At 35.2% G+C, this 21252-nt stretch overlaps 2 protein-coding genes across 6 annotated transcripts; both read right to left on the bottom strand.

Moving 5' to 3' along the window:
• Positions 1–241: 241 nt before the first annotated feature.
• LOC107853710 (transcriptional adapter ADA2b) lies at positions 242–9612 on the bottom strand. 5 transcript variants are annotated; one of them, XM_047412755.1, is made up of 14 exons: positions 9355–9604; positions 8249–8404; positions 7754–7809; positions 6037–6215; positions 5455–5520; positions 5184–5309; positions 5031–5106; positions 2880–2940; positions 2721–2779; positions 2554–2625; positions 2254–2464; positions 1959–2169; positions 1181–1444; positions 242–492 (listed from the first exon to the last, which is right to left on the bottom strand). In XM_047412755.1, the coding sequence occupies exons 4-14, from the start codon at positions 6037–6039 to the stop codon at positions 301–303; spliced, it is 1341 nt and encodes a 446-aa protein (XP_047268711.1). In that variant the 5' UTR covers positions 6040–6215; positions 7754–7809; positions 8249–8404; positions 9355–9604; the 3' UTR covers positions 242–300. The 5 variants fall into 5 exon arrangements, with proteins under 5 accessions (XP_047268711.1, XP_016554172.1, XP_016554171.1 ...); XM_016698686.2 differs by lacking the exon at positions 8249–8404 and having other exon boundaries at positions 2554–2616; positions 9355–9612; XM_016698685.2 differs by lacking the exon at positions 8249–8404 and having other exon boundaries at positions 9355–9608.
• Positions 9613–11349: 1737 nt separating this feature from the next.
• LOC107853716 (CASP-like protein 2B1) lies at positions 11350–17009 on the bottom strand. Its single transcript, XM_016698693.2, has 3 exons — positions 16661–17009; positions 14172–14304; positions 11350–11863 (listed from the first exon to the last, which is right to left on the bottom strand). The coding sequence occupies exons 1-3, from the start codon at positions 16993–16995 to the stop codon at positions 11615–11617; spliced, it is 717 nt and encodes a 238-aa protein (XP_016554179.2). The 5' UTR covers positions 16996–17009; the 3' UTR covers positions 11350–11614.
• Positions 17010–21252: the final 4243 nt, after the last annotated feature.

The following is a 21252-nucleotide window of genomic DNA, read 5'->3' as shown; positions in this document are numbered from 1 at the left end:
GCTCCACTAGAAATGAAAAAAAAAAAAAAAAAGAGCAACCCGATGCACTAAAGCTTCCGCTATGCGCAGGGTCTGGAGAAGGACCCCACCACAAAGATGTATTGTACGCAACCTTACCTTACATTTCTGCAGAGGCTTTTTTCAAAGCTTGAAACCGTGACCTCCTGATCACGTGACATCAACTTTACCGGTTCAAGGCTCACTAGAAATGAAAAGAAATACCCATAAAATTGCCAGAGAATGACTAAAAAAACTGGGAGATGTCATTTAAACCTAATAAATAATGTCTGGACAATTTTTTTACAAGGGTGAAACTCCTTTCTTCAAAAGCATATCATAAACTCTATCTACTTTAGTTGCTTCTATTTGGAACAAGGGATAAGCATCTGATTTTCTAGTGATATTGCCACTATAAATTTGTATTGTAAGAACCTCTTGCATCCGAAGATAATGATGCGGCGATAGCCTGATTTCTCGGCATAGTTGTTTCTCCTGCACGAAGAAAAAGAATCACACGTGAATCGCTAGAAACATTTCAAGTGTACGACTAACACGACCAAAACCAGAATAACGAAGAATAAGACGTTGTGATGTAAGTCTGTTATCCCTGCGTTTCATGCATCGGGCGTAAAACTAGGAAAAAGAACAAAGTGGTTAACAAGTCGTAATGGTGTATTATCACAACAACTATACTTGAAACATGTGAAGTTTATGGTAGCTCGAACGAAGAAAAAGACATTGTGATGTAAGTCTGTTGTTCTTTGCATTCATGCATCATGCGTAAAACTAGTAAAAGAAAACGTGGTTACCAAATCATATTGGTCTATTATCACAATTCGACTTGAAACATCTCAAGTGTATGGCTAACTCAACAATGAAACTTTTGAAAACCAAAATCAGAATAACGAAGCAAAAGACATCGTCAAAGTCTACTATTCCTTGCATTCGTGCATCAGGTGTATAACTAGGGAAACGAACAAAGTGGTTACCGAGTTGTATCAGTCTATAATCACGACTCAACTAGTATGTGGGTGTGTGGAGCAATGGGGTTGTAAGGCTTTACTTTTTCCTGAAATTCATGTGTACGTTTCAATATGTCGTGTGTGCGCAAATGGCATGGGAAAAAACAAGTTATAGTTACCTAAGAATTCCTTTCAAAATCAGTAATATGAAAACTTACAGGTTCAGATAACAGTTCTCCTGCAGAAAGAGCTGCAACGCCCGAATCGTTGATGGAACTCAAATTCGCCTGGCTACAAGGTTTTCTATTTGAATGTGTTCCGAGTGAGTCAGAAGAAGCAGGCATGTTCAGGCTCTCCTGGCTCATTGGGCCAATCTGAGAACTTTCTTTTCTCGGAACACCATCTTCAAGTTCTCTCTTCCTTTTCCTTTCTAAGTATCTATCAACTTCAATAGATGAATGACAACCAGCAGCTCTCGATTCCTGCATAATTTTGATCTTACATAACTAGTAACAGGATAGAAAGTGATTCTTTTTGTTCTTATAACCGTTGTGTCTGGGTCAGCCTGAGCCTAGGGTCATCGGAAACAGTGTCCCTACCTTGCTTACACACTGCTCGCCAGACCCTACTTGTGAAATTAAACTAGGTTTGTTGTTGTTGTGGTGGTGTCTGGGCCAACTTGTGTGCACCTCGACTAATTTCACGGGCACCAGCTACCTCCCACCAACCTAGATACTGGGTAACTCTGCCCACCAAAGCTTGGACAGACTGGAAGAAATCACCTAGTGTTTTTGTCTCCGCTGGGTGACCTCATGGATCCAACCCACTTCATTGACCACTAGGTCATATCCTCGGGTGCCGGGATAGAACGTGATTCTTTATTATGTTTGACAATGCAGTCATAGACTTGTCAATGACATACCGAGCTTGTATATACACCAACATTTAGTTTCATAAGAAAAGGTACAATAATAAGGCGCAGAGCTGAGTTCCAACCTTGAGTTCTTGTATTCTTTTCAGATATCTATGTTCTGAGACCACAGTCTTCATTAATTCTTCATGCTCCTCCTTCGAGAGGAAGCGCATAATGGCATCATAACGTCGGCATAGATCTTTCTCTTCTGGTGACAAATTCTTCTCAAATTCACTTGGCTGGAGTAAATTCCTCTCTAGAATAAAATCCTTGCGGCGCTTTCTTTCATCAAGCCTGCCATTATTCGTAGACTTGACTCTGAAGGAATACACCAACTGAAGAAATCATGAAACATGTGACGGAGGAAAGGAAGAGTACCTCTTGGAATAGATACGCAGAACACGCAACTTAAGTTCGCGCTCCTGTTCAGTTTCAGTTTCCTTGAATTCCATATCAGCCAATAGTTGCTCCGCATCATTATCATATTCAGGATCAAATTCTTCCCTTTTGGGGATATATCCACTTAGTTTCATCAATGAGGATCCATCCTCTTTCAACGATTTTGGTTTCTTGCCTCCAAAATTTCTGCCTGAATTATCGACCAATAATAAATTTACTTTAACTGAACAATTCCTTCACAAATATTTTCCCTGATGAATGATAAGTTGCCGGCCCTACCTTCCAATTTTACAGGTTCATTTTGAATTTTGATTTGCGACTTGCTGGATGGTTTTTTAATGCCTGTGATTCCTGAAGCATTCATGCTGTTAATGACTCAAAAAGTAGATATCGTTAAAGAGGAAAAGTAAATACTGCATCCAGACAGGACCAGAAACCGGTCTTACCCGCATTGGATACAGCAGATAAACGTCCTGAAGGACCCTTTCTATGAGAGTCTTCAACTCTAACGGCAAGCATGCAAGAAGAAAGTAAGTACTAGATGATTAAAAAAGATAAAGAGACGAAAAACCACGTACACAGAATATAGAATGTGATATTCATACTTGACTTGAGACGGAGAAAATGATTCATCTTTCGGAACAACTTCACCAAGTGAGGATACTCCTGCAATTGCCATAAACATCTAACGTAAAAAAATGTGGTAAAAATTCGTCGTAATCAGAATAAAATTCTTACTCCTACTACCATGTGAATCCATAGTTTTCTCCCGTGTTAATAGTTTTGAGGTCGTGGCTAAAGTTTGATTAGTGTTCCAAAAATGGCTATTTGCCAATTTCTCCATCAAAATTTGCAATGCTAAGCCCAGCAGATCGAACACAATTCGGCCTTTCAAATAAACCCATACCATTGGGTCAAATACACATTACCCAATCACAATTTTTGCGGTAAAGTATTCATCCAGAAGATACATCAGATTAGAAAATCCATACAGTTACTCATATGCGAAATCCAGAAGACGCAATGAATTACAAGATTTTCTATCACACTATATATATCTATGGGAACTTTTCCCTATTATTTTCTATGTCCTCTTTACTCCTGTATTTTTCTTTCAACAGCTCTGATGTACGTTACTCGAGCCGAGGGTCTCAGAAACAGCCTCTCTACCTCCACGAGGTAGTCGTAAGGTCTGTGTACACTCTACCTTCCTCAGACCTGCTTATGGGATTACACAGGATTGTTATTGTTATCGTTGAGCCACTATATCTATGGAAATTTTTCTCGTCTTTAATTGAAGTAACAAAAGTAAACACCAAAACAACCAATAAAAATAAAGAAATAAATTCATGTAGATTTAGCTTTAAGTGAACGGAGGTCTTGAATTGGAGAGTATTGAGTTTTGGAGTTTCTTATATTTATAACGACCATTAATATCAGTTCAACGTCAAAGAAAGAACAAAACAATAGTTACGCATCATGTGGGAAAAGACCCACTTCCCTTGCTGCGATTCTTATCTCACTAGTTGACTATCTTTATCTTGACCATATCTTATCATAGTCTTACAACATTTTCTGTAAATTTATTTGTATAGATTACCGACACAACTACTAAAATCACCAACCTTTAATATGCTAGTAGTATTAGTTGTCAAATTTTATTAACAATACTTCCTAAATGTACTAAAACTCTATAGTTAGCATTTTTCATTTTGATTTTGCCCTTGTACATAAGACAAATGCACATAGATAATTTTAAGTGTTACTATTCTCGCTCTTCTTCCGTTTTAGATATGGAAATCAAATTTTAGCAATTTAGGTTCGATACATACATATACGGATCCTGAAGAGTTTCTTTCTATAAATGTATTTTGCCTTTAGTTTATTCCATACTTTCTCAAGAATGAAAACAAAAGGCGAGCTTATCCTTATCCAAAAGAAAAAGCAGCTCATCTATCTTGAAACATGAAACGCATAACATACATAAACAAACACTCAAACTTAGCCTCAGCTGGTAAGTCAACATTCCAACTTTGAGTGAACACATCTATACTCCTCAACTCGTCTCGATTGTGTCAGTTGAACACTCCAACTTACAAAATGATCATTTAGACACCTCCAAAATTTATGTGTCATATCCGCGTCATGTGTCCACGAGCCACAGTAGGGATGAGTTGGAGTGTTTAGTTGTCAATTGAAACCAGGTTGAGGTGTCTAGATGTGCACTCTCAAAATTGGAGTGCTTACTTGACAACTGCGGCCAAGTTTGAGTGTCTTTTGTGTATTTATGCCTACATGACAATAGAGATTTATCACATCCATGCAGAGATTCTAAAAGTTTTCCCGCATCTCCTATTTGTTAGTGAACTTAGCTTTCACGGAAGGGAATTTCTGAACAGTATAAGAAGTAACAAGTGACACTTTGAGATATATAATAAACAAGATACAATCGTCAAGAGACTTCCAAAAGTTTATATTACTTCCTATTTATTTAGCTTTTAGTTAATAGATATTTGTATTAATACAGTAAAAAGATATACACAAAACACTTCTACTCGTAGGACAGATAGAATCATTTCACAGATGCTGTTAGTCATTTAATGAGATATGTAACTGCAGACAATTTGATCTCGAGGGCATGACTTAAGTTGCGGCAAGCATCATTTTGTTATTCTAACGGTAGAAGATCGGGCTCTCGAGATGAATAGCTAAGGAAAGTACCGAGAGAATTCAGATTTGAGAACGACGTTCCTAACCTTTCTTATCTGTGAAATTCCCTTTGGCCATGGCAAGGAGTTCCTTTCTATTTTTCCCCATGACGTGAGTCATATCCTGGAAACGGAAAAGGAAAAATGTGGGTGAAATGGTGAGTCATAAAGGATTAAACTTGCATCTGATAAATTTCTTACCGGTAGAGGAAAGTAAGGTGAGTCTAAGTATTCGTCCTTAAAATGGTCGACACACGCTTCTTTTGACTTTGTTCCGACATGTTCACCTACTTCTGCCCAATTACCCATGCCATACATTTCAATTCCCTAGGCAAGGCAAATTCAAGGAACCAAGACAACACGAAAAGGGTTATTGATGTTATGAATACCTTCCACGAAAAGTGAAAAGTCAAATTCAGTAATAAATAAGACGTGAGGTGATCCAAAAAAGAAGGTATCCTTAAAATAACACCTCAAGAAGCAACATCTCTTCATCCGCATTCCAGTCCGGGCAGATAAGTGGGAAAGCTAAGATGTCCTGTTCAACGACATTAATAAGGTCATTAGAACAATGCACCAAAAATGAAGGTTAGCTCACAAACACGTGCAGGGAAGCATTGAAAAACACGAAATAAGCTTCTAAAAATAATATTAAGGGCAGGCCGGTGCATTAAACTCCCGCAATAGCAAGGTTCGGGAAAGGGCCGGACCACAAGAGGTCTATTGTACGTAGCCTTACACTGCATTTCTGCAAGAGACTATTTCCACAGCACGAACCCATGACCTTCAGGTCATATGGCAGCAACTTTACCAGGCTTCCCTCCAAAAAATCGTATGTTTATAAAAACATCAAGTCCATGCTGTAGTGCACTTGTTTTCTTTTGGCAAGTGAGCTTTTTTCATATGGATTACTATTGATATTAAATACAAAGAAAGCTTGAAGCAATCTGTTAGTGACGAGGTTTTCGTTGAAAGTTATTCATATTTTACAGAAGAAAGAACTAACCATAATACCATCTTTATCAATCAAAAAAGAAAGAAAGAAAGAACGAACCATAACCCTATAGTGGTGATAGCTTTTGTGAGGATGCACCTCAGCACCGACAGAGAAGCACTCTATACATAGGTCAAAATCAGAACATACAGCACATTTTATACGAGTTCTCCCGCTAAGGTCTTTGTTGCAATAATTGCAGTGATACAAGGCCTTTTTGCCATCAGTTGTCCCTTGATCTGAGTAATCAACATTCAACAGCATTATGTCAACATAGACTGGTTGCAAATTTGAAAGACTCTAAAAGTAAGTCATGCAAATGATATACAAATTTGCAGCAGATTTTGAGACTGAAATTGCAAAGAGTTTGGGTTTTTGAAAAGAATAAGAAATTATTGGGTTAAAACTTAAAAGAAGTCTTAAAAGAACTAGTAATAATAATAAGAAAGACTATTAGATCCTCAGGCATCAGACCACAAGGTTAGAATTGCATCACACAATACCAAAGGCCAAAATTACTTGGGGAAATAGGTTTGACAAAAAGGGGAAGAATGGAGTTAAAGATAGTAATGCAGTACTCTCCCGTTTCAATTTGTTTGTCTAGTTTTGACTTGGCATGGTGTTTGAGAAAGTAAAGAAAACTTTTGAATCTTGTGTTCTTAAACTAATAATATGCAAAATGTACCAAAATGTCCTTTAATCTTGTGGTCTTAAACACGTTACGTGGAAAAATGAAATTAAAGTGTCGCCAAGAAAGAAAAGTAAGTCGAACAAATCGAATCGGAGAGAGTATAATCAGGGTCAAGATACGACATTTTACTTATTATTTCCTTTCATTTCGTTCAACCAATCAACCCTATAAAAAAGTCAAATAGCTAATGTCTATGCACTGAAAGCATTATAATGATACTGAGACCTAATCCTTCAATTCCCTAAGAGAAAATCTTCCTTTGTTTTAGACACGAACTTACACTTACCCACGCCCCCAACCCCTCCGCCCTAAACTAGGCGAACAACTTCAAATTACTAAAAATCTATCCAGACTCCACATTAACCTATAAACTGTTTCCTTACCACAAAAGAAGTAAAAATAAAAAGATTAGACAAGTGTTTCTTACAAAAACATTCTACCTTCAAAGTAACTTATGCCAACTACAATACAGATACTATATTAAGGAATCAACTAAGTATGCAAGCTCTAAGACAGCTACATCATTATTCAAATATCCTCAAATTATGTTTGGAACCTGAACTCACTGTTGCCATGCTTTATCTAATAATTTAAAGGTTGTCGGCTTGTTGCCATATTTTTATACCGAAAAAAGTCGGGTCTGTAAAAGAGATTCATGCTTGCAAAAGAAACAGCGCTGACATATAGTTTCCATAGATAATTGAGCTGTCATGATATCATTGTGAAGCTACATGTCCGGAAGAACCTGCACTGTAGGAATTTTATCCTTCTCAGGAGAACGAACATAGATTGTCAGTTCAAAAATGAACCGCAATAGGATGTGAGGAGCCTGTTTACACTTTACTCATCGTCAAGTTCATCTACCAATAAAACTGACTAAGTTTATGGAAGCAAAACCTTTGCCGGATCACAAAATTCAAAAACCTGTAATGAATTGAATGGATAGAAAAGAAGATAATCAACTCTAATAAACCGTTATCCACAAGAATCCGCGTCCAATTGGACTTTACTAAGAATGAACAGTCATCAACAGTAGTAAGAATTGAACTGAAGTTCAACAGTTAAAACCTATTAGACGAAACTTACCAGGAATCACAGATTCTAAATTGTCTCCACTTGAGGCATTCTTTTTCCTCCTTGATCTAAATTAAAGAAAACGGGTAATGAAACAACAGGAAATCAGCGAGAATCAACTGAGAAAGAATAAATGACAGTATCCAATATCCTCTAGCGCCATCGATTAAAGAAACAAAATTCATAGGCATAATACATAAACATGCCATATAACTTGACCTCAAATCACATCTATGACCTCCAACTTTGGGTGTGCACAAGAAGGCACTTGAACTTGTACAAAATTGAGCAATTAAACACACACGTCCTATGTGGCATAATACACGTAGGACGCCATGTCGGACAAGAATTTTCCACGTAGGACATATGCGTCTACTTGTTCAACTTTATACAAGTTTAAGTGCCTACTTGTGCACACCCAAATTTGGAGGTCATAGATGTGATCTGAGGCCAAGTTAAAGGGCATGTTTATGCATTGTGCCAAATTCATAAGTCACGATCACATACCATTATCATTAGTACTTCCTGTCCTTTGGAGAATAGAACATAAACAATGCCAAATTTCAATCTGCTCACTCGTAAATTAAAAGAGAACGCTCACATGCCAATCCGGCATTAGTACCCCAGCAAGTGCAGGATATACACAGTATTCCCCTTGCATTTCTGCAAAGAGGTTGTAGGTCACGGAAGGAGCAACTCTAGCATTGCGCCAATGCTCACCCTCGCATGATAAAAGCACATGCAAGAGCTAATTTTCAACAATTGACTAATTTTTATTTATTTTTTATATAAATCCAAGAAACAATTGACTAATCATTACCAATAAAAATCTAGTCTTTACCATGAAAGTGGATAACCCAAGAAGTTGATATAGCAACACTACCATTGCACCAATGCTCGCTCTCACATAATAAAACTAATAAAAAACAAGAAGTAAAAATCCAAGAATTCAACACTCATTAGTAAAACAACAACAACAACGTACCTAGTGAAATCCCACATATGAGGTCTGGGGAGGATAAAGTATACGCAAACCTTACCACTACCTCAGAAAATCAACACTCAATAGTAGTACTACACCAACAACAACAACAACATACCCAGTGGGAATTCCCACAAAGTGGGGTCTGGGTGAGGGTAAAGTGTATGCAGTCCATACCACTACCTCAAATGAAGTAGAGAGGCTGTTTCCGGATAGTTTACACAACTCAAAAGACACCAATAAACTGAAAGATACACAATTGACTACTCAATGTTAACAATATATTTGATTTTTTTTTTTTTTTTTGATAATTTAGCAATAAAAATTTGATCCTTTTTTTTTTTTGGATAATTTAGCAATAAAAATTTAATCTTTACCCAGAAACAAGCTAAACATTACAAATGCACAACCATTAGTACTTAAAACCTAAAATGAATGACACTTTCAAGTTTCAGCTAAAGACTAAAAATCAAATAATTAACACAAAAATTACAAGAAAAAAAAATCAAGAATTCAACACTCATTAATAGTTTACACAAATGAAAAGACACCCATAAACTAAAAAAAAAAATTACTGGAATAAATAAAGATAATTAAATAAATAAAATAAAATAAAAAATAAAAATTGTACCTTTGACTGGGATCTTCATCAGCTTGAAAATTCCCACGAGAACGACCCATTTAACTCTGAAAATAAAAATAAAAAATCCCTAAAATTCCAATGTGATAAAGATTGAAAACCCAGAAATTAAAAAAAAATAATTGATGAATTTTATAGTAATTTTTTTTTTTTCCTAATTTGGGTATTTTGTTTGATACAATTATTGAATGTTTTACACTGAATATTTTGTGTTTTTTAAGTTGGATTTTTTTTTTTCTTTAGTTTGTCGGATAAATGACTTCAGAAAAATGTTTTTCTTTTTCTGTTTTTTTTTTTTTTTTTTTGTTTTTTCATAAGTATTAGTGGTTACGATGGAGTGATAAGTAATTTTATTTTTTGTCTTTGAATGTGAATTTTGAATTCGAGTATTGTGTATGAGGTTGTTTTTAATTAAATGTATTTTATTCTCGGTATGAAACTTTGTGATTTGAATTCAATTTAGTCAGGTGGTGAAATGGATACTAAATATCTAAATGGAAAGAGAAAAGTTTTAATAGTATTTGGTTGATGGAAGGTGTTGGGACAAGGTGAGAGTGACATCGATAGATGACAAGTTACAGGAGTCGTCGTTCAAATGGTTCGGGTATGTGAAGAGAAGATGCATGAATGTCGAGTGCGGATGTGTAATAGATTGGTTGTTGATACAAGCCAAATTGGCTCAACTCTTTTGGGATCTATGCTTCAAGGACCAGACCTAAAGATCTAAGACTTGATCATCGTAAGGAAGCATATACGTGTCAATGCCATTCGAGAGAGCAAGCAGCAACATTGCATTTGGATGATAGCTTGGGCCTCGAAGAGCATAGGAATGTGGCAACTTAGGCTTTCGCCACTTTTGGGTCCAATTAATAATTAGGTTCATTTTTGGGCCCAAATTGTAATAAATGACTTCGGCCTAGCTAGGACCCTTTTCATTTTAGAGTTACTTGCGAGTGTTTGTTTATTGAAGCTTATCGGGAGCTTTATGGATTGTTGAGAAACATGGGTTGCTCGGGATTCCATTCTCGTGAGATCCTCGTAAGAGGTTGGTGTTTGTGGTAATTGATAGGAAGGTCTTATGGGTTAATATATCCTTCGGTTGTCCTTTCTTTATCAATTTATGTCGATCTATCTGTCCTTTTATCTTTCTTTATCCTTTACTTGTCTTGACTCGCTTTCCATTGTTTCCCTTGTTTTCGTTTTCATATTTTCACCTTGTATCAGTTGTGGATGGTTTCAGAGAGGTGGAGGTAGGTTGAAGAAGTACGGTGAGTGATTAGACAAAATGCAGAACTCCAGTTTACCGAGGACCTGAACTTAAATGAAAGACTATCCTTTCATATTGTTAGTTGTAGTAATATCCACATAACATGTTTAAGATCACAAGATTTCAAAGTCTTTTTTATTTTCTTAAACTCTGTGTCAAGTCAAAACATGTTATTCTTATTGAAACCGAGGGAGTGCTATATATTGTTCCTTTGCAATTTGTTTATCGTATTAGTTTGTTGTAATAACTCTCTTTCCATATGTTTTGTCATATTTTGTTTAGTTTTTTGTCATGATTTTTTTATTATGTTATTTTTTTTCGAGGCGAGAATCTATCAAAAACAACCACTCTATCTCTTAATATAAGAGTAAGATCTGCGTATACTTCCTAGACCTCACTTATAAGACTACATTGAGTATATTTTGTATTTATCGTGATAGCCGTTCAACTTGTGTATGCCTCAACAAATTTCAAAAATACCTGCTATGTTTAAGCAGCACAAGTACCGAGTAACTCTGTCCACAGAGAAATAATCATCTAGCACTACTCTTGGTTTATTTTACAAAAACAACAACATCAAATCCAGTGTATTCCCACAACGCGGGGTCTGGGGAGGGTAAGATGTATGCAGTCTATACCACTACCTCTGAAGAAGTAAAGAAGTTGTTTCTGATAGACCCTCAGCTCAGGACAAAAAGACAGTAAATAAAGTCGTAATACAGCATGAAACAAGATGAAATAACATAAAAGTTTATTTTACAACAATTCAACACAAGACAACATAGTACATATCACCAACATCAACCAAAGTTACATTAATCTTCTAGGTCAAGATTAGACTACTACTCCTACTACTACTCTACTCATCATCTAGCATTACTTGTTTTGTTTTCAATTTATCGTGGCATCGATCCAACTTATACACACCTCGACGAATTTCCAACCATCACAAGTACCGAGTAACTCTGTCCACCTGAGCGATGATCATCTAGCATTACTCTTTCCGCGATTGTTTCCATACAAACGAAAGAGACTGAATGCCGATATACCGGAGAGGACAATCATACTAAGACTAACTAGTAAAGAACTTGCAATGCCTTCCCCAACTTGGTTACAAAATTTGCCATACAAATTGCAAACCTTCATCCATTGTAACTGTGGTTGACCTAACTTGGAAATTACACCAGACTGTGCCGCAGCAGCCACTGCCGATAGAACCAAGTAGGCCATCAACTGCACGCAGGTGAACAAGACGTCAATGTATTTTAATCTGTTGTAGCACGTAACTTCTATGAAAGATTGTGTATACTTATGTTTTAGGCAACTTGACAGCGTAAAAATTCTTTTATACCATCCGAAACACTGAGATAGTAACAATTACAAAGACGCTTTTTTTGAACTTTGAGTAATCGACTGCAAATGACAAGAAGAAAAAGATAGTTAACGCCAACTGAACTATCTTTTAGAGATGGACAGCAACATTCAACATTGAACTTCCAAACTGCCGGATGAGATAAACATCCGGTACCTTCCTGAACTATTGCCAAAGTTGCTACGACGCAATCCAACTTCACAGTGGTCCTACTATCCCCTCCTATTATCCCTTGAACTCAATTTTGGCGTATTTTTGTCACCCTTTTGTGCTGATGTGACAACTTTATTACATAAAATGAGGTCCAGGTTAAAGGTGTCATGTCAACTAAAAAGGTTGACAAAAGCTGCCATGTCAGCTAAAAAGGCTGACAAAAAGAAGCTAAAATTGAGTTCACGGGATAATAGGATCCGTAAAGTTGAAGTGTGTCGTAGCAAATTTGAGCATAGATCAGAGGTACACGATAGGATGAACCAGAATTAGCATTCAAGATTTGATGGATTTTATAGGTACACGATAGGATGAATTTTTTTTTGTTTATTAGGGGTTTGTCTTATTTCCGAAGTTGAGGAAACATGGTCAGATCAGTGAGGATTCATATAGCCGACCGACCCCAACTGGTTCCGGACTGAGGCGTAGGTGTTGCTGTTGGTGTGTGTCTCATTTCTAAAGGTTTACGAGTAACGAACCATAGAGTGGCTTGCCAATAATATCCGAGACGAGCGATTCGGGCAAGAGCCACCAGCTTCTGAAGTACATTTAATGTTGTCATCCAGTTTTTGGTGTCACAATTTATGGCAGTGACTTTAACCATTGGGCCCAAGAGTTAATGGACTTAGAATTGTTCTTAAATGCCAATCCAGTGCATTTCCGGGAAAATTGTTAAACAACAACAACAGCGACATACCGAGTGAAATCCCACAAGTGGGGTCTCGGGAAGGTAAGATGTACGCAGACCTTACCCCTACCTTTGTGGGGTAGAGAGACTGTTTTTGGGGAAATTGTTAGATGGAAAATATGCAAAAACACCAAATCATCATCTTGGAGCTACCAAAAATTTCAAAATCCTCGCATGTTTGCTGGTCAGGAGGCTGATTTAGCGGTCAAGATAGTACAGTCATAAAACATGCAAGAATTGTCTAGACTAGAAACAAAGCGGGTTCAACAGAACCCACTGTTTACCATTTACTGTATATGTATGTGCCCAGGAAAAAAACAGCACATATATAAAGAGCAGAATCGACTAACTCCAAATCCTAGATTAGCCACGGATACGAACAGTCTTGTCTCACAATTTATATGCAGAGAAGGATCAAGCAAGCGGTTTTGTACTGCTTTCCCTCGGAACTTAGTTATCAGGAATAAACGTGGTTGAATGTAGTAACTGAACTAAAAAACGCAGAATCAACCAGTAAAGTAAACTATAACGACATTATCTTTGACAGTAGTCACACACGAAAAACAACACATAAGATCGATAACCAAAACACTCTGTGATTCGTGGATACGGAAAATAAGTTCTACGTAAGTTCACAACATGTCTTGGGTTTAAGGTGGACCATTTTGGACTGGATTACCGATACAATGCCTCCCTTGTTTTGAATAATAACAGATTGATTTTTCAGCACGTACCTTGACTAAAAAGGAAAATGATCGCACACAATATGCATGTTAACAAGAAAAGCAATGCAAAAGCAGGTGCCAAAACGAGGATAGCGGAATTCAGAGTACTAACAATGACAAATGTGTGATCATACCAACACTAACGAACCAGATACTGTTAGAACTTCAATATTAACCATGCTTGGGCGGGGAATCTTTCACAGTCGATTCTTTTAATCCACAGTATATAGTTCTATTCTAGTTAAATTCAACGTACCGGCTACATGTTCATGAGGCAAACTATTATCCGTAAGCCCACCACACTAACAATGGAGTAAAATAAGGTGCATCTATGATAAGTGCAATAGGATACGCCCGACTCAGATCAGCTCAGTTTCTAAAAGGCTTTGCTCGAACTATCCAAAAATGCAGCCCCATACATGTATTTTGGAGAAATCAGACATGCACCCGTCTACATTTTTGGAAAGTCCGAGCAACATAGTCTAAACTCTTTAACTATCGACGCTTTGAATTCAGAAGCAAAAACCTATTAGGCATATGTCGTACCTGATCACCGGAAAAAATAGCCCAAGCCAGCGGCTTATTGAAAAGAACACTTCCTCTAATCATACTGAAAATGCACCTTAGAACTTGAATCAGAGAGTAAGCAGCAGCTAATCCATTAGCTATCACTAAAAATCTGCATAAAACGCAAAGTTAAGACCTTTAACCTTTAGGGTGTGTTTGGTATGGAGGAAAATGTTTTCCAAATTTCTCATGTTCCGTTGGTCGATATTTTTGAAATATATACCGAGAAAAAAGACTTTTTTGTTGAAAGTAAAGAAAACAAATTTCTACAATCCACTCCTCTCTGGCCTCTGGCATACCCATCCACCCCGACTTCCCAGAGCTCCTACCTCCACCATCCCGACATTTGCTTAGATTAAAAAAAAATTGGCAGTCCGGTGCACTAAAGCTCCCGATACGTGCGGGGTCGAGGAAAGATCGGACCACAAGGGTCTATTGTACGCAGCCTTACCCCACATTTCTACAAGAGACTATTTCCACGGCTTGAACCAGTGACCTCCAGATCACATGACAACAACTTTATCAGTTACTCCAACGCTCCCGTTCAATGTTTGCCTAGATAATATATATAAATATTTTCGAGATAATATATTTTTACAAGAAAAACATTCCCAATGATTATCTCCTCCTTATCTTCCAACACACACACCAGCCCATCCTAGCCTCATAGTCCTCATCCCCATTACCCCACAGTCCCACTCTTACCAACATAGTATATTTGCTTAACTGTACCCAAATACAACAAAAGCATACCCGATGTAATTCCACAAGTGGTGAACGCAGTTTTGTCCCTACCTTGCGAAACTATACACACTATTTGAGATAAGACAATCAGCTCAAGTAAAGCATATTTCGTGCTAGGAGAATATTTTTCAAATACAAGAAACAACATCATATCTAGTATATTTTCACAAAATGGTATCTGGAAAGGATAGAGTGTAGAGGTTGTTCGCGATAGACCCCAACTCCAGACAAAAACAGTCTAGAAAAAGATATAATATATATAAACATGAAACAATTGATAGTAACAAAACAACAAATAGTAACAGAAACAAGACTACACAAAATAATACTGCAATCGATCTACCCCGAAACAACAAACATCACCAAAACTCCAAGAACAGGACACTACAAGCATAGTACTACGACATCTAACACTGACTACAGAACAAAGCACTGCTACCTGTTAGGATGAACACTCGAAAATAATACTATAATCGATCTACCCGAAACAAAAACATCACTAAAACTCCAAGAACAAGACACTACAAGCATTGCGCTACGCTACGACTACCAGCACGGACGACAAAACAAAACACTCCTACCTACTAGCACGAATGCACTCCTTTTTCAAGAAAATATCTTTCTTCATACCAAACACACCTTAACCATTAAAAATGCAACCAACAAAAAAAACAACCAAAAAATAATGTTGCAACGGATCTATTCGAAACAACAAACATCACCAAAACATTAAGAACAAGGCAGTACAAGTGTAGCACTATGACTGCTAGCATGAACAACCAAACAAAACACTCCTACCTACTCCCACTTACCAGCATGAAAGCACTCCTACCTACTACCATACCAAACACACCCTTAATCTCTAAATATAATACAAGCTAAAAAAACAAACAACATAGAGAAAAAAAAAGTTCAAAAGACTTACACAAGAAGTCTCATGTCAATGAACTTAGCTTCTTTCTTGATTGAGAAGATTTTTAACAAGAACCAATAGATAGCAACAGAAATAAGATTATCACAAAATAATACTACAATCGATCTACCCAAAATAAAAGACATCACCAAAACTCTAACAACAAGACATTAATTACAAGCGTAATACTATGCCTACTAGCATGAACAACCAAACAAAACACTCCTACTTACTAGCATAAAAGCACTCCTACCTACTAGCATACCAAATACACCCTTAATCTCTAAATATACAACCTAAAAAAACAAGGAGACAAGCATCAAGTAACCACTCGAACTATGACCAAAGTTGCTAGGACACATTCCAACTTCACATCAGTCCTAAGGGTATTTTTTATCACACCCTTTTATACTGACAAGATACTTTTATTACATTAAAATAGAGCTCACGTCAAAGGTGTCACATCAGCTAAAAAAAGCGACAAAAATACACTAAAATTGAGTCAGGAGTAATAAGACCCTTGTGAAGTTGAGCATATCATAGCAAATTTGGCCATAGTTCAGGATACTAGATGCTCTAGTCAAAAACAACCACAAAATAATACTGCAATGCATCTACTCGAAGCAACAAACATCACCAAAACTCCAAGAATAAGACGCTACAAGCATAGCACTACGACTACTAGCACGAACAACAAAACAAAACACTCTACCTACTACCTACTAGCATACCAAACACACCCTTAATCTCTAAATATACAAGCTAAAAAAACAAGCAAAATAGAGAAAAAAAAAAAAAGTTCATGACTTACACAAGAACTTTCATGTCAGTGAACTTAGCTTCTTTCTTGATTGAAAAAATAACTTTAACTTCACTATCACTTCCTATAAGTAGAGCACCAACAACTGCTAAACCCAAAATTATACATCTCAATATCAACTCAGCTATTTTCACTCTCTTATCAATTTTCTTCATATTATTCCCATGATGAACTGGTACATCACCAGGACTCACTCCAATACCCAAATAACTCATAATAATAATATATTTTTTTAGACTAAGGTAATTAATTATGTTGCACACAAAAGTTAAGTGAAGAGAAAATTTAAATGTGTAAGGAAATTTGTAGCTTCTACGTGTGGTCATTATATAGGGGAAAAGTTTTCAATGGACTTTACTTTCTTCACACATTTTATTTGGTAACATAGTAATGCTCCACGTGGCATACTCTACAACTTTACTCTTGGTGAAAATAATTTAGAGTAAAACACCCTCGAGTTATAGTCAAAGTTGTTATCAAATACTTCAACTTCACAGAGGCTTAGCCTTATTATTTTTTGAATTCAATTTTAGCGTATTTTGTAATCCTTTAGTATTGACGTGATAATTTTATTACATAAAATATGACTCACATTAAAGATAATGTCACGTTAGCTAAAAAGATTAAAAAAATATGATAAAATTTAATTTGGAATAATAGAGACCCCATGAAGTTAGTTGGAATGTGTCGTACTAAATATTTTACTCAATAATTTATATTCATATAAATACTCAATAATCATGTTAAAACACAAGTTTTAAATATTATGTCAAGTAAAAAAATATCAGTTATGAAATGAACAAAATATTATTTTATTTGATAGTAATATTAATACATTTTTTTTTTAAAACCTTTTTGGCATTATTTTTGTAGTAGTATTATATTATTTTCAGATATTATAGTTGTGGTGGAGCTCAGATGCAGCACATCAGTCCTAAATTCTAATTTGTTTTTTTTTTTTTCCTTTTTTAATTATTTTTTATTTGATGTTGGTATTAAGAATTTGACTAATTTAAATTTGCGTCGCGTAAGATTCATTTTAGAAATTATTTTCCTTCTAAAATGAATTTACTCTATATCAACTCAAATTTAATCGAAATCTTAATACAATATCAGATATTGAATGAGCAACCAAAGTAATTGCTTTGGCATTATATTGCCAACAAAAAGAAATTAATAAGTGATTTTTTTTCTCGATTTCAATATCTGTATTGAATTTGATTATTACGATTTCTCATCTAAAGTTCATTTTAGAGTGATTTTTTCTTAGTTAAATCTTATATAAAATGAATCTAAATTAATCGAGATCGAATCAAAATAGAAAATATTGTCAAATATTGAATAAGAAACAAAAAAAGTGGTTCTAGTTTAATGACTTTGGCATAACACTACCAAAGTAACCAAAAACAAATTAAGTAATTTTTTTATCATATTTTAAAATATTCAATTGAAATAGATCGTAATTTAAGCATCTCAATAAAATTTACTGATAAATTTATCGAATTAATAGGCACATATTTAGCCAAATTGCTTTGACCATGTGTACAAATTAGGGAAGAACACATCACTTCATCATGCAATAGAGGACACAAAGCAATTAATTTTGCATTAAATGAGAAAAATCTAATAGGTAGGGTTGGCATTTAAGGATTAGCTTGGAAAAGAAAACTTGAAATTTAGGACAATTTTTTAAAATAAAATAAAAGTTATTCTCACTCAATAATCACACTAATCTAGTGAATAAATGACATATACTTTCACCTAAATATTTTATTATTAAATTATAATTCATTAATATATTATGATTTTGAGTTGTGAATCTATCAAAAATAGTCTGTCTATTTCATCTAAAGTAGTGGTATGAACTGTATATATTTTACCCTTCCTAGATTTATTTTGGGAGAATACACTGGATATGTTGTTGTTGTAATATATTATGATTTAAATTTTAAATTAATTATAATAACATAATAATTTAATATAAACATCAAATACCAATAAAAACTTTTAGCTGTTTTTTCTTATCCAAGATGGAAAAGGATATGGGTAAGATATCAACATGAGTTGCGGTATAGTGGTTGAATTGTTATACCCTTAATAAGATGTTTCGAGTTTGAATTTCGAGTATAGAGAAAATCATATTCGGAGCAGAGCGTCATCCCCAGAATAGATTCTATACTGCACGATTTTAATTAATTGGGATTTCAATATTAATATCGGAAACCGATTAAATAAATATATATGGGGTAAGGTGGTGCATTGAATTCTATTTATTGAGTGTTAGGTGCAGTGGAATTTATGATGATCCATTTCTTTCTTTTGAAATAGTAAAAGGGACATAAGTTAGGTGGTTCATTTTGTTATTTTTGTCTCATCTTTTCTTAAATGTTTCAAGAATTTTGATAATAATTAATGTAATGTGACTTATAATAAGTATATATATATATATATATATATATATATATATATATATATATATGGCATTGCGTTTGGTGAAGGTCATGATGATTTCCACTATGTCAGTGAGCGTTTTTTGGGATCATATAGGTGATCAAAAGTTTTTTCGAGTTCAAACTGAATATACATGCATCGATAGTGATTTAATGTTAAGATTAGTGACGAAATCTCATAACAAAGTTGTATGAGGCAGAAGTCTCACGTATGATTTCCTGAGAAAGGAATGACTACTTAGTAGAGCTTCGACCAAGCACAACCAGTCAATTCTGTTTTGAAGTAACCCTTGAGTCTTATATCGTGTTTGGTGAAGTCATGATGATTTCCGACATGTCATTAATCCGACGAGTCAGCGAGCGATTTTTTTGGGTCAGAAAGCAAGTGGGACCATACAAGTGGCCAAAAATTTTTACGAGGTCAAACTGAATATAATGCATAGATAGTGATTTAATGTTAAGATCGGTGATAATATCTCGTAACAGAGTTGTATGAGACAAAAGTCTCACATAAGTCACGATTTATGTTCATCCCGATCCGAGTTGGCTTCTTGGAAAGTTCATTTCTATCGCACTCACGACTTGACTGGCCTGTCGATCGATAAATAAACCACATATCTATATACAAATTTTGAGGACTATATATAAGTCCATAACTTTGGGACATAATAATTTTTCTTTTATGTCAGTATGAAAATGGAGAATTTTCACTAATAAATATGCCATGTGAAAGATATTTTCACATTTATTTTCGTTGCAAAGAAATAGTAATATTTAAGTATTAAAAAATACTATAAATATATATATATTTAAGTACTACCTAATAGTATGAAGATTTTGTTCTTTTCTTGTTCCCTTTAATTCCCCCTACCCCCACAACCATAAATTTTGAGTTGTTGATGCTATTATTGCATGCTTTTATCCCCACATTTCAGACCCAATTTGTTTCATTTTTAAGAAATTTATTTTTGAAATATATATTTTTCAAAACTTTTAAGCAACGACGTTACAATGTTATACGTCCTGAGCCGGGGGTCTATCGGAAACAACATCTCTACTTCATTTGAGGTTGTGATATGAATCGCGTACACTTCATTTGAGTTGTTGCCTTCATTATTGCATGTTTATTGACTATATGTGTTATCCCTTTCTTCTCTCAATCTTCTTTTATCCTCACATTCCATACCCAACTTGTAGCTTTGCCCCTATTTTTGACTAGCTGATAATGTGGTCCTTTTGATCCTGTATTGCTTGGTGTAGGTGGGGGTGGGGGGAGGGGGTGAAACAAGTTGCATATATACTAATTAGTATGATTAAGTGATAAATATTATAAAATGAATGCTTCAATCTATTGGATACACATTTATCTTCTATTGTACGAATACTAAATAACTCTGTTCACAAAGACTTGAAACAAGTCGTAAAAGTCAACTAGAAAGAGCCTTTTAAAGGACCGGAAGGAAAAGGGGATGCTTCGATATTGATGGAGTTTGAACAAGTATAGAAGGTCGATTAGTATTGGGTGTGAGAACAAAGTTTCATATGATAATTGAAAGGAAAGAAAAAAGGGAGTTTCGTATAACATATAGCGATACTCTTAATGGTATGAGACCGTTTGAAAAAAATCGTGTAGATATGACCCAAAACGGCCTTTTCTTGATCGCTGCACATAGCTAGAGCTAGGGGTGTACATGGGTTTGGTTAAAAACCAAACCGAACCGTAAACCGAACCAAACCGATTAAAAAAATCAATGTTTGGTTTGGTTTAGTTAGGTTTGGTTTTAAATTTTAAAAAATCGATGCTATTTGGTTTGGTTATGGTTTTACTTAAAAAAAATCGTGAAAATAACCAAACCGAACCGATAAATTTTATATATATATATATATTATAATTATTTATATATAATTTATAAACAAAATATAAATATTAAAATTTATATATATACACAAACTAAAGTTACCTTATTACATTAAATACTAATTTGGTAAAGTATTTACACAAATCCCAAATTAATTACATAAATTTTCTTTTTTGGTACTTTCTCTCTCATAAACCTTATACATCTAAAACACTATATTTTCTTCCGTATTTTGCTCCCTATCTGCTCCCATTAAACCCATATTTTCTCCATA

The sequence above is a fragment of the Capsicum annuum genome, chromosome 5 (assembly GCF_002878395.1).
Source record: "Capsicum annuum cultivar UCD-10X-F1 chromosome 5, UCD10Xv1.1, whole genome shotgun sequence".
Lineage (NCBI taxonomy): Eukaryota > Viridiplantae > Streptophyta > Magnoliopsida > Solanales > Solanaceae > Capsicum > Capsicum annuum.
Note: the sequence above shows the minus strand (reverse complement) of the source record. Positions and strands in the feature narration are given on the sequence as shown.